General features: G+C 36.7%; 1 protein-coding gene across 4 annotated transcripts in view; it reads right to left on the bottom strand.

Moving 5' to 3' along the window:
• Positions 1-470: 470 nt before the first annotated feature.
• Positions 471-14956, bottom strand: part of LOC141550393 (phospholipid-transporting ATPase ABCA3-like) — a 187647-nt gene continuing 173161 nt past the window's right edge. For all 4 annotated transcript variants that reach the window (XM_074280994.1, XM_074280997.1, XM_074280995.1 and 1 more), the window contains 7 exons: positions 14678-14812; positions 14203-14397; positions 6035-6222; positions 5108-5278; positions 4453-4643; positions 1362-1435; positions 471-671 (listed from right to left, as the gene is read on the bottom strand). In XM_074280994.1, coding sequence (XP_074137095.1) covers positions 540-671; positions 1362-1435; positions 4453-4643; positions 5108-5278; positions 6035-6222; positions 14203-14397; positions 14678-14812 — 1086 coding nt within the window. In that variant the 3' untranslated portion in view covers positions 471-539. The remainder of the gene's footprint in view (positions 672-1361; positions 1436-4452; positions 4644-5107; positions 5279-6034; positions 6223-14202; positions 14398-14677; positions 14813-14956) is intronic.

Here is a 14956-nt window from a genome sequence, read left to right as displayed (position 1 = left end):
ATTTCCTTTCCTTCCCATTCTCCTCCCTGGCTGGCTGTCCTTATTTAACTAGATTTTATGTCTAAAAATGTCAAGGGGAAAGAATGATGTATGATTTTTCCTGGTTACCAACTTCTACCCTTCATACCATTCTAGGGGAGTGGAGCTCCCTCTTAGTTACCCTCTTAGCTTCCCAAAGAAATGGTTATTTCTCTGAAGGCTACATCTCCTAAATCTAGCTCCATTATTTCTCAGTATTTGTTCCACTTACAGTTCAGAGCACTCAAGAGAAGATTCTTTGTTTTCTGCCCTACTAAATATTGTTCTTTCTTGAACATTTTATTAAAATACTTTAGGCTCCGAGTACTTATGATCTTCTTAATGTCTTGCACACATCTAAAAAGAGCTTATTTTGCCCAAAGGTACTCACCTTAATTCTCTAAGTAGAAAATACATTATTATATTGATAAATTAATACAAAGGCTTACAAGTAGAATTAATGTCCCTTTATTTACTACATATGGGCACATGTTATAAGGGCCAGTGGTGGGGAGAACTCTTTAGTCATTTTCTTCATCTTCTGCTGTTCCCTGTTCAGCAAAACTCAGGAACACTTGTTCTAGAGTGATTTGGCTGATGGAATAGTCCTCCAATTTATATACATCTTTTGCTTTCTCCAAGATACCAAATACCTTTAGGGTAGCAGACAGAGTCAAGTGTTAACAAAATTCCTCAGGGAGCATCTTAGAGACTACCTAGTCCCCCTTTTCCCACGTAGATATTGAGAAAAAAAAAGGTAGGTGGATTTTGATTACTAAGGGAAGATCTCTTTTTACATATGTCTCTTTAGTAGTTAAAAGCTGAAACAAATGACTTGGGATTTTAACCTTCTTTTGTGTATCATGGACTTGGCATCTGATGAAACAGACTTCTCAGAATAATGTTTATAAAAATATAAAATTATATATATATATATATATATACATATATATATATATATATAGGATTACAAAGTTATCAAATTATCTTCTTTAAAAGTTCATGGCTTTGAGGTTAAGAATACCTGCTCTTGCTAAAAGTTTTTTCTCAGTTTCTTAGAATAATCCATGTCCCAGGCTACAAAACAACTCATTTATATCATGCTTTAATATTTACAAGTAATTTTACAAAAACACTGTGAAGTAGGTAGGGTATTATTCTCCCTTTTGGTTTTTCCATACCAAGTCCAGTTTTCTTTCCACTACATCATTCACATAAAAAGTCCCTGATGGATCTGAGCCTCCAGGTGCAGTTTGGCAGTGCTTTACAGTACTCATCTTCTATAAATCTGGTCCTCATTCCTACCGTAAGGGACATTAATTTGGGTTGGATCCCATACTCACCTTTGCCCAGCTAAGGTTATCACTGGGAATGTTGTATTGGACCATTCCTTGGTGCTCATGATTCAGTGTTCTACCTAAAATTAAGAAGACTTTCTTGGTGAGGGAAAATAATCAGTAAATTTATTTTTAAACTCAAAATAATTGTTACTGTCATATCACTTATATCAATAAAAGGAGAACACAGGTATAGACATAGGTGAGACTAGAAGGATGTGCCAGCACCCCTTGAAGTGCCATTGCCTAGGCCCCTTATTTTCCTTTATAGGAATGGGAAGGAAAAGATGAAGAGAATTGGAAAAGAAGGATGCAGGATTTGCTGGCACAGCTAGCACACCTTTGTAGAGCCATGCCTATAGGTGTAGATAATTCCAAATAGATAATCTAAAAGCCATTTGTCCTGGAGAAGAGAAGAATTAACAGAGTGTATTAAAGCTGTTTTCAAATATCTGATGGGTTGCCATGTAAAAAGATAAGATTTGTTTTGCTGTAGAGGGCAGAAGTAGTTGAATTCATAATTCAGCTGAAAAAGACAAATTTAGGCTTGCAAAAAAATTCTGAACAATTAAAAAGTTGAATATCTTTTTGTATTTTCTAGCCAACTGTCCCCCTCTTAGTGGCTCTTTCCAGACTAGTTATTAGCACATAACCATGATTTCCACTTTCCTTTCTTCCATCTCTGCAAATTGTGCTGGATGTCTTCTAGCAAAATTTGAGAGGCCAATTCAAGGCCACTCAAGGATTTATGATGCATGTTGCCATCTATGCTACAATATGCTAGACACCATTCTAGGTGCCAGTGATACAAAAACAATAAAATAACCCTTATCCTTACATTTTATTGGGGGAAATAACATGCCCATACAAGTAAATGTGAAATATACCAAGGATTTTGGGGGTAGGGCACAGAAGTAATACAATGATAATAATAGCTAATATTTATATAGCATTTACTATATTCCAGGCACTATGCTAAGCACTTTACAATACTATATTATTAGAGTCTTACAATAAACCTGGATGTTTCCTATTTTACAGATGAAAAAATTAACAGAGGTTAAGTGACTTGCCCCCATAAAGATATTAAGTATCTGAGGTTAGATTTGAAATCAGCTATGTAGGGAAGTCTCTTAATGGAAAAGGGAGACTATTGGGCACAATACAAGTGTAGGAAGAAAAAGATTAGGAATATTGGAAGAGTGGGACACAAACAGATGGATGTGAAGGGTTAGGGAGGGGAATTTCCCTTAGGTAGCCTATATCACCATGGGAAATTAAGTGTTATGTTTGTCATAGTAGTAAAAAGGCTGTAAAAAGTGGGGGATGGTCTAAAGAGGACAGAGAATCATTTGTCAGGCATATTTTAGAGAAGTTCTTTTATTCAGATATGGGTTGGACTGGATAGTCTCTGATACGCTGTGATTCTTTTAATATACTGCATATACAATACTATATTCATAGAGTTAATTTTTCATCTCTGGAAGGAAATGCCTTCCTGATCACCCTTTTCAGTAGAGGTTGCTATTTTTCTCATTGTTCTCCAGTGCTAGATCCTCCCTTTATTACTACCATTTAGCAAACTTTCCTTCTTTGAGGTTTGGTCCATATAACTGAGGTCATAATCTTATTCTTATAACTTAGCACTTTAAAGTCAATCTTCTTTCTCAAGAATTTAGGACCAGACTCTGTCTTACTTTACATGTTATAATAACCCCTACTCTCAAATTTGGGGATGTCATCGCACATGTTAATATTTCCTTGAACATCTTAGCTTTCTTCATCAATTTATTCAATTCCAATTATCTATATATAACTACCTCATATAGTTCTTAAAGTTCAAAGTACTCTGTAAATTTTACAAGATTGTACAAATGTCAATTATTGTAATTATTTCATCTATACTCACACCTTATAAAATCTCAACATCATCTATAAACTTTACTATGATCTTGAATTCTGAAATTTTCTTTTCCGATAATAACTTTCTGTCCTTCCATCTTTTTCCTCTAATTCATTATTCCTAAACTATTTTTTCATTCTCATGGCAAATTCTAGTTCTCCAATCTTCCTTTGTTTCCCAGTCTACTACTGCTCCTGTTTCAGTCTTAACTTTATATTTAATCCACCCAAATATATATTGTTCTCCATCTTTGAATCCCTTGCCCCTTTCCCCTTTAAAGCTTTATTATTAAAAGCACATTGACTGCATTAGCAAGAAATTCATTTTATCTGATCTCAAATAGACTCACAATGCTGCATAGAAATCTTTCCATTCATTCATTCTTGATTGATTCTACAACCCATTCTCTTTAGTGATTAATCCAAATCTCTCTTCCGAAACCCCCAATACTGCTTCCTCAGTATCTATTTCACTGAGAAAATTGATATGAGTCATTGTGGGTTCCTTGATGTCCCATAATTCCACATTTCAAAACATTTCTACATATGTACCCACATATGTTTGTCCTTTAATCTGAGAAAATGGCTCTTCTCAGCTCCTGTACTTCTATCCCTTACCCTATTCCCCACTCCATCTTTTAATCTCTCCTTATCTATTGATTCCATCATTGCCTAAAAACATAGCTTTGTTCTACTTTGTCCTTTGAACCTTAGGCTACTATCCTCACAAGCTGGTCTTTTATACACTCCCCTCTTTTAGTTCTAGAAGGAATGTTTGTGCTTACTGATTCTACTCTTTTGCCCCTGTTTGGTTTTTGGTTTGTTAATAAGCTGAAACTGTTCTCTTCAATCAAGTTCACCCATGTTCAAATTATGAAGCTAGTGTCTGGGGTTGGATTTGAACTCAAGTCTCCTGGCCTCTACACTCAACACCCCATTTGCCAGAATCTGACACATAAGACTATGGTGTAGACTGCATGCAAAGTGTGGAACTGAGCAGGTGAGCCAGCACATATAATTGGAGATTCAGAAAGAACTAAAAGTGGCCTGGGGCAAAGGCCAGGGCCCAAGGTTCAAAGCAGGGAAAGAGGGCAGGAAGGAGGGCTACAACAACCTACAACCAGAGGACGGATATCAAAAAGGGGTGCTGGGCGGGGGGGGAACACCACACTGCCTGGGACTCACACTTGCATACCTGGAAAGGTTGACTTGATGAACTCCTTGAACAGCTCCATGTCAGCATCTGTGCTGTCACTCTGCATCTTGGCCACCAAAGTGTAGCCACTGCCAAACTTGTTCTTCAGATATTGGGGACTGCCTAGACACTTCAGCTTCCCGGCCACCATGATGGCCAGACGGGTGCACAGGGCCTCGCACTCCTCCATGCTGGGGAGACAAGGGGTGGGGCTGTGGCCAAGGCCCAAGCAGCGCTTTGAGCTCTGCCCCTGGCGGCATAGTCCTGGTGTTGCAAACTCCTGGGGCCCAGGGAACAGAGAACCCCTAGGGTCGCAGCATTACAGGATTGATGGTGGGAAGGATTTGAGAGATCATCTAATCTAATTCCCTCATTTTGAGAAAACTCAAAGTACTTAGGACATGAACAAAGCAGATGTCCAGATTTACTGCAGGAGCTTTCATCTATCAGCCTCCATCTTTCTATTCTAAATTCTAAGGGTTCCAAAGACCTCACTTAAGTGGCCGGCATCTAAGGATCCTAGAATGTTTCCTTTGGCAAAATGAGCCACTGGGAGGGCTCCTTCCTAGGAAGCTCAAAAGTTCCCAGCCCCAAGAAAGCCCTGCTGCCCCCACGACAGTTCCTCCCACATCCCTGACCAAGGTGCGGGCCACACCTATGGGAGGTTATGACAATGGCCTTGCCGGACTCACGGGTCCGCATCACTGTGTCCCAGAGTAGGCGACGAGCCACAGGGTCCATGCCAGTGGAAGGCTCATCCAAGAAGATGACTGAAGGCCTTCCAATTAGGGAAATACCAGTGCTCAGCTTACGCTTGTTGCCACCACTCCAAGAAGACGGAAGCAAATAAGGAAAGAAAAAGATATTGTAAATGGCAATAATTTATAGAAAACAATTCAGAGAAAACCAAAATCCCAACTAGCACACTGACCAATATGACTGTCTGGGAATCCAAAAAATAAAAAAATAAAAACAATGCAGACTTTTCATTTGAAGATAGTTTCAATAAGTGCCCAAGAAGTCATGTCCCTGTACCTGATTCTGGATGGTGACACCAAATTTATACATATTTTGGATATGTAGGCAATCAAGATCATCCCTGCTGTTGGTGCTTGGGTCATTCTAACAGTGCTCGTTTAGCATAGTCACTGTCTCTATGTATCAGGATGGGCATTAGGCCAGATTCTGAGTCACTCAAATTATGATACTGATATCATTTTCTTCTACTCTCATCAATAAAGAGGTTGGTCTAGTAAAGGAACCCTGATCACAGCATCAGAGGTAACAATAATAACTAGGATCTGCGATGGATGTATAGTTTCTAGCAGGCGCCAAACAGTGGAGAACAAACTTAAAATACTGTTCTGTGTGAAATGGTGGTAACTGATCAGTTCCCTGGGGGCTGATGTCTACTGCTTCTCTGCTATCATGGAGTTTCTGGTGGAAGATTGATCTTGTGAATAGTGAAGAAGTCTATGTAATAATATCCTAACGCTATTGGTTAGGAATTCCCTGCTCTTTTTTGCTTCTGCTTCTAAAGGTTATAGGTATAGAAAAGGAGTAGGGAATGACAGAATCTCACCTTAGGTTCCTTATGAGCTTGTCTGCATTGGATTCAAGGAGCAATGATTTCAGCATGTTTTTCACATAATGATCGATGTGATTTTCAGGAATCCCCCACAATCGAGCATACATATACATTATCTCCCTTCCTGTCATGTAGTCTAGCAGAGCATCAAATTGAGGACAGTAACTGATTCGTCGCTGTACCTGAAGTAAGAGTTCAGTGCCACAGGAAATGAGATTCATTAGGGCTAAAGATTCTCTGCATCTGGGGCCCAATGGAATAAACTGGTCCTTGTGGACCTTTTCTCCTGGATTTGATGTAACTAGTTCCTTAACACTTGTTATGTTCAGTGTTGTGGAGGAATACATAAGAAATAAAATATGTGACAAAATAAGTATGACAGGACTGCTGAGCCATGAGGGTGACAAGTCAGCAGCTATGGGGAAAAAAGCCCTAGAGACTGTATTTATTAGCCACTCTTCTTCATGATGAAACTGACTGCAATCAGATTGTAAAACCTGGGAGAGGAAGGGTTTCTCTGGACATCAAACTGTTGTTTCAGGGAATAGTGTAGAAATGTGGCTGTGGTATTCTTTTTTTTTTTTTTTTCCTTTTTTCCTGAGGCTGGGGTTAAGTGACTTGCCCAGGGTCATACAGCTAGGAAGTGTTAAGTGTCTGAGATCAGATTTGAACTCAGGTCCTCCTGAATTCAAGGCTGGTGCTCTATCAACTGCGCCACCTAGCTGGCCCCCATGGCTGTGGTATTCTTGAGCTCCAATCTCAATGTGTCTGTCATAAAGATTTTGAAAGACAGTGATGAGAAAGGAGGACATACAAGGCTTGGGGATAACCTGTGAGGAAGCAGAGTGGTGGAAGATGAAATGTGGAATTCGTGGAACTTCTTATAATCTAGTTTGATTAGGGCAAGAGAGTAGGTGAATTAATATTGAAAAAGGGCAAAAAAAAAAAAACAACAAAAAACCGAGGTTAAAAAGAAAAAGCTGGTTGAGAGCCTAAGAGGTTTGAATATTACCTTCAAAGCAAATCCCTGAAAGTAATGGGGATTCACTGAAAGAACAAAGTTGAATATGATGATTGAGAGAAAGGATAATAGAGATAATTTTTTTTTACAATTGTTTGATGTTTGGTTTGTGGAAGCATAGAAAAGGGACAAGTCAAAGATGATCCTAAGATGGTGAATCTGGGTAACTGGAAGGTTAAATATCCCCACAGAAAGAAACAAGATTGGTGGAATGATATATTTAGCTTCCTACATGAGATAATTGGCTTTGGATTGCATATGTTAACTTTGGGATATTCCTAGATAATATCCAGTACCCAGTGGGTAGGTTTGCCATGAAAGCTTGGCCAATCCAGATCTTACTGACACCAGGCCCAATGTCTTATTTGGACTCTAATATTAAAGTCAATAACTCCTTTTTTTCTTTCCAGGATCAAAGTGAGGTCACAGGCAATACACTAGTCATTTATTGTTCAAAAATATTTCACCTTATGGCAATTTCCAATGCATGCAATTAAATCAAGGTTTTGTCTTTTAGGATAACAAATGTTATTAGGCTTGTTCTGTATTAGTACGGTAATATATTATGTTCATTAAATAGCCATCTTTGTATTTGGCCCAGAGATTAAAACACACACACACACACACACACACACACACACACACACACACACACACACACACATACATGCACACCCTCAAAAAAGGCTAATGACAAAAACAAAGGCCCCCATATACAAAGTACTTATTGCAGGACTTTTGTAATAGCATGGAAGTAGAAACAAAATAGATGATCACAGATTAAGGAATGACTAAATAAGTTATGGTACATGAATATAATGAAATATTATTATGTTGTAAAAAACAATAAATATGATGGATAACTGGAAAGACAATATCTGATACTAAGTGAAGAAAGCAGAATCAAGAAAAATCTATATACTCAATGCCTCATACAATATAAATGACAAGGACAAATCAATTAAAACTGAATACTACAAAATTAATATGATCAAGAGATATGAAAAGGCACCTTTCTCCCATTACTTTGGCAGAAGTTGTAGAGATCATTGGTAACTTTTTGGTTATCAGGATTAGTTTTAATGAATTGTTTTCCCCTTTTAAAATTCTTTGTTAGAAGGGATTTGTGTTAGGAATGGGGAAGAGGATAGAAATATCCTGGGAAATGGTGGTGACATAAAAACCAGTTATCAGTAGACTTTTCCAAACAATTTTAAAATCCAAATATTGTACCCAAAAGATTCCAACTCAATTTTAAAAAATTCTACTTTACTTAAGATTTAAAGAAGACTAAAGAAAAAGACTATTTCAAACAAATCCACAATGAAATCAACAATGACATAAAATCATTACACAGTATACCAAATCCCTGGTTTCAGTCTTTCCTGGGATATGCTTCCTATGCTGCATCTTGAAAGAGGATGGATAGAGTGGTACTGACAAAAGGAAAAAGTAAAAACTCTTATTGGAAATAAAATTGTACATTTTTTTGGTAGACCCTACTAATTTCAAGCTATAATATGAATGAATTTAGGATCAAATAAAGTTTTGATAAACTGCTATTGAATGACCAGTCTGTTATATAATGGTAGGGAAGAAAAAATATGTGGAAATCTTTAGCTTTTCTGTATATGGAGGAAATTATTCCAAAACCCCCCAAATCATTTGTCTTTAAGACACTATTAATCTGATATCATGTGCATATATATATATATGAGAGACTATCAAACACACAATACACATATTTCTATCAATTATTTTCAGGCTTTAAAACATAAGACATTTTCTTTTTTGCACAGAAACTATTTCTCACAGTGAGAGGCTACTAAGATTTCCTCAATTTTCCTTGTGCTGCTTATCAAAAAAAATTAATTTGGCATACCACAGTATATACATTTAAATGTTTAGATAATCTTTTTATCTTTTCAGAGAAAGCATTATGTTCCCAAATAAAAAAAAATTAAATTACCTGTTTATAAACTGCAACATAATATGATTGAATGTCAATATTTTTTCAGTCATTTTTCATGTCTATATTGAGAATGCACAGTCTTCCAATTTCATTTAACTGGAGCTACCCTTTCCAAAATTAATTAATTTACAAAATGGCCTTTTCTCAATCCTTATCCTTCTTGACCTCTCTTTATCCTTTGACATTGTTAAATATCTCTCCTTCTGGATACATTTTCTGTATTTCTATGACACTGTTCTATCCTGATTTTACTCCTACATGTCTGATCAGTCCAACTTTTTCTTTTTGGATTTTCATTCAAAAGATGGCATTTCCTCTTTCGATTTTCCTCAAAGGTTCTCTGTCCAGGACCATTTTCTCTTTTCTTTCTATACTCTCTCACTTGGTTATCTCATCAGCTCTCATAGTTTCAAGATCTATGCAGATGATTTCCAAATCTATAAATCTAGCCTTAATCTTTCTTCTGAACTACAGCTCTGCATCACCAACTGCCTTTGGACATTTTGAACCAGATTTTCTATCATCATCTTAAACTCAACATGAAATATTCACATTCCCACCTCCCTTTCTCCCACCCCAATATCCTCTTTCAAATTTTTCTATTACTATCAAGGGTCTAACTATACTTCCAATCATCCAGTTTGGAAATCTTGGCCATCATCATCTACTCTATACTTGGATTCACTTCACATATACAATCCATTAACAAATTTTGTCATTTCTACTTTTAAAACATGCTCACTTCTATTCATTTACATACTATCTAATTTAGGCCATTATCACCTTGGGAAGGGAATTATGATTTTCACATTATTTGATATGATATATATAATAAGATGTACTAATAATTTAGATTTTTCAGAGCGCCTATTTTACCAGCAGATTCTAGCTCAGTAGACTTAAAATGCAGCTTGACAATGCTCTCACAATCAACTTTTCTGTACCAGTGATGAGGTCCTGAATGGTGTTTTTTGACAGAAAGAAACTAAAGAATTGATCCCTGAGGCAAGCAGGGAGAAGGCACTGATAGAAATAAGTTTAGCTCCTCCAGTTTAAGTCCTCTAGTCTGAAATCCAAGTTATGTCAAACTGCTGAGACCCATCATGTATAGAAGTCTGGAGCAGTCTTACCTTGTTGCCATGCCCAGTCATCTCTCTGAGGTTAAATTTTCCCTATAAAATATACTTATGGGCCATCTCAAGGCTGCTGCCTTCCTTTGAGTCAGACCACTATGGCATTCGGCCTTGTAGTGTCTCCTGTTTCCCGCCATGGCCCTCAGAATTTCCCCTAACTCTACTATGCTTCCCAACCCCACTTCTCCTCCTTACATTTAACTGACTCCTTTAGGGTGCTAGGGTCCTTTAAGAATTTACCCTGCCACCTAAGGGCATGCCCCAACCTCATGGGATACTCCCTCCTTTTCTAATGGATAATTTAAAATTGTGAGTTCCACTGAGGAACTTGTATTTTATTTGCTCTCTCACTCTATTTATATTTACCATTACATTTACCATTATTAGTGTCTACTGTATCCCTTCATTTTGTCTGTAACCTCTTCCTTAAATAAATCTACCTTTTGCCAAAGAGAATTCTTCACATGACCAAACCCCAACTTTTGGTGCCAACCACCATCTGGTGTCTATATCAACCATGTCATTAGGTGCCAAATCCCTCATCATAAATCACATCACCAGTACACATTAAGTGAAATGAATCAAAGACTGCAAAGCCTATTCCCATTACAAAACTCTCGCTCTATGCCCCACCAAGCAATGATGTCCAAATCTTGAAACAATTAATTTGAGGACTGTTTTTAAAGGATTCGAGAACTTGTCTTGTCCTGTATTTATGGACTTGTCCTAGGAAATCACTCAGATCCCATAAATGACTTTCTCCACACGTCCTCCCCTTTTCCCACTTGTGATTTTTATATATATATATATATATATATATATATATATATATATATATATGTACACAAGATCTTCAGGAGAACTTTGAAGGTCTGTAGATCACTCATCACTGAAATTAATTGCTGTCGTTTTTCCTTCATTCTTGAAGAGAGCCACGACATCAGGGAGCTGTTGCCATGACATGCCAATGAATTGGATTTCAGTGGGGGAAGGCTGTGCAAAGTCACCTGCCTCACTTTTCTCTCCAGAGCCACCTGAGTCTAAGATATAGATCAGGAAGACTGGAGATGGCCTAGATGAAATGGGAAACCTTGGCCTTTTTAAGCTGAGCTCTTCAACAGGTCTCAGTTTGACTGAGGTCACACCCATTCACTGAGTTAAGGTTAGTAGCAATTGAGACAAAGAACCTCCTCTTTCACCTAGTTCAAAAAAAAAATCTAAATAATGAATGAATGAATCTGGGAGAGGAAGACCCTCAGGGTTTCAATTTGAGTCAAACATGACTCAAACAATGACCAAATGGGGTTTGGCCTAGGACCCTGAGGAGCTGGAATTAAACTGCTACTTCATTCCCTGCTTTACTTCTATAGCCTCTTACTATTCCCAGATTGAGACCTGTCCTGTCCAAATTACATTTACAATTATGTTAACATTAACTGCTGGCAGTGTTTTTAAAGGGTGGACATGGAGGTGGAGCCCTGAGTTTTCTAGTACTGAGAGAAGGACCTAGGTGCCACTGGATCTTTTTCCAGAGTCCCAACTCAGCTCCTATGGCAATTTCATTCTCAACAGCATTGAGGCTGTTGAGGGCGTTTGGCCTTTCATCATTTTCTACTATTCCTGGCAATCACACTCATACTTCTGATTTCACTAGATGTTGGTGATGCCATTTTCATCAAATTGTCTTGCTTACCCTTTCCTGAAAACCATGTCAATTACAAAACCATTCCAAATACTGGGGATACAACATAGAAACCAAATACTATTTCTGCGCTAGGATCTTATTACTCTTTACCAATCACTCTTTTGGAGATTTAGATCTGCACACGAAGATGAATCCATTTCCTTCATTGAGAAAATTATCTAAAATGGAACTGACCATTTTACAAGGTAATAACTGCTCATTATCTGAGTTATTCAAACAGTTTGGAGAATCACTTGTCAGGGATGCTGTAGAAGGAGATTTATATATTATGTGGAAGATTTATTCTAAGATAGTATGAACCAGCGGTGTTAATGGGAAAAGAAAACTTTGGTGAGGGTGATAAAAGTGGTGTGGAAAAGCAGAGTGAGGTAGCCATTTTCAAATGAATGAATTCCATAATATGGAAGAGGGATTAGATATTCTTTCTAGAAAGACAGAAATAGAAAAGATAGGCAGAAGTTACAGAGTTTAGTTTCCATATAATATAAGGAAGAACTTTCTGAATAAAATGGTGTTCAAAAATGGAATGTGCTCCATTGAAACTTAAGAAGATCCTCATCCTTAGAGATGTGCAAGCAGAAAGTGTATGACTATCTACTGGGAATTAGTAGAGGAAATTCATGCATTTGGTAGGTTAGATGACTTTCAAAATCTTTTCCAACTTGAAGATTTTTATGTACTGGAAATCTTTAGTCTAGAGTAGACTTAGGGGGAACAGAAGAGCTATCTTTAAGTATGTAAATGTTTATTACATGTTTGAGGAATGTTCTATTTTAAACTTTTCTGTGGCTCCTGAAAGCAGAACAATTACCAATATGTTAAAATTACAGGAAAATGGATTTTGGCTATAGAAAAAGCCATCTCTTCTTGCTCTGCTTGATTAAATCTAAACATATTACTCCAATAATATGATCCTTCTGGGGCACTGAGGTCAAGAGTAGCTTAGTGAAGCAAAACTAGTTTGATATGAAGGAGAATTAACAATTAGTTCCCTTTCTCTTTTTAAATTATTGTGGCAGACTTATGGAAGGATATATATATATATATATATATATATATATATATATATAAAATAGTTACAAAAGGAAAAATAGATAAGGATGGGTTAAAATTTGAACCATTGGAAGTCACTGATAGGATTGTCACTAGATTCCTGTGATTGTGTGAGTTAAGTATATATTGTATTTCCTACTTCCACCGCTGGAGAATATAAGCTCATTGAATTTATTTTCTATCTCCAGTGTCTAGCATAGTGTCTTGCACACAGGTATATAATAGTCACTGAATTGAATTGTTTGTTGAATATCTGGAACTATGTTGACAAAAAGTTTATTATGGAAAATTAGAGGTTGTAAAGTAAATTAGGAGAGAGTCAAATTATATGACACTAAATGTTGCTTTCTTTGGTTATTTTAATATTTTTTAAATGGAGCAATGTAATCCAAACTATCTTGCTCTTATATATATATGACAAATCTACTCCTTTTCAATTGACACTTGTCTTTCATACCATTTCATATGTAAAAGTCATCTTTGTTAATATAGTATACAATAATTCACACAACATATATTCTTCCATCATTCTTTGTGTCACCTGCCATTTTGATCTTTGAAGACTAAATTGTCTTATGATTTAAAGCCATATAGCATCAATGGAAGAATATTAGTGGTAAAAAGGGAGGCTTTGAAAGTCCTGACCAGTTTTTCTATATATAAGGAAGAAATGCCTATTAAATTGAGTTATCTAAAAATGGAAGTATCTGTCTCATCAGGTAATGGGATGTCAATGGGAAACGATAAAGCAGACAGTGGATTAATTTGTTGTGGCTTGATATGATAGAGATTTTATTAGATAAATGGCCTCTTAGGTCCCTTGAATCTGATTTTCAGTATAGATAAGATTTGGTTAGCTGGAAAAGAGGGGAATGGTCTTTCCAGGAAAGAATTTGGAAACATAGGGAGATCAATATCCTGGCATAGAGGATTTATATTACAGAATATTTTTACATCTGAGTTGATAACTTTTCAATAACCAACATTAGTAATTCACCAGCTACACCTGTCTCAATTTCAAACACTACACTATAAAGTCTGTTATCTGTGTTTCATAAGATATTTCTCCATAAGGAATACAATTCAATGATTCCAATTCTTTTTTCCCCTTCTCCAGGAGACTCAGCAAAATATATTCTACTCAGAGACTACTTTTATTTTACTAATATACCTTTGCCCAACTGCTTCTTCCTAAGAACTCAAACCTGCCAGTTTGGTCTCCAATCCCATAAAACTCAACAAATCATTTTACTTTGGATCCTAGTAATAGTATCTTACCGTTTTAATATTTTTGCTGATGCTAAGGCCATCGAAAAATGCATCCCCACTGGTTATGGTTTCATCTCCAGTCAACATTTTGAATGTGGTGGTTTTTCCAGCTCCATTGAAACCAAGTAGCCCAAAGCATTCTCCTTTCATGACTGCAAAAGAAATCCTATCCACTGCCAGGATGGGTATCCATCGATAATATACCTGAGAAAACCCAGAGAATATAATACTAAAAAAAAAAACAATGATTACAAATCAAGGACAGCAACTACAGACTAGTGTATAACAAACATTTCTACTTTCAAAGGTACATACAAAAATTTTTTTCTTTTCCTTTTTTTTTTTTTTTTTTTTTTTTTGGAATAGGCTAGTTCTCCATGCTAAAAAAATAACAGATGCAGGTCTCAAAGATCTATATTGGCATGCATCTTTGATCTCCTGTTTAATAGAGCTCAGGACAACTTTAAACACTGAATAGTTTTACCTTCATGAGGTCTCTAAGAATCAGAGGACTCTCCATGACTGAAATTGATTCTAAAGGATACTCCCGAATTTTCTTCTTTTCATTGGCCACATCAATATCCTCTGGTGGCTGTGAAGCTGCATTTATTGTCTGTGACTACATTCCAAAGACAGAAAATGAAGATGTGGATATCTTTTAGGCATCTTGGTCAAAGTTAGCTGTTGGGGAACAGTTGTAGGAAAGGGCTGGGAGACATACATGAAGATGCTAACATAGACTGATTTAAACACCCTAATTTCT

This window comes from Sminthopsis crassicaudata, chromosome 1 (genome assembly GCF_048593235.1).
Source record: "Sminthopsis crassicaudata isolate SCR6 chromosome 1, ASM4859323v1, whole genome shotgun sequence".
Lineage (NCBI taxonomy): Eukaryota > Metazoa > Chordata > Mammalia > Dasyuromorphia > Dasyuridae > Sminthopsis > Sminthopsis crassicaudata.
This window is presented reverse-complemented; position numbering and strand designations above follow the sequence as displayed.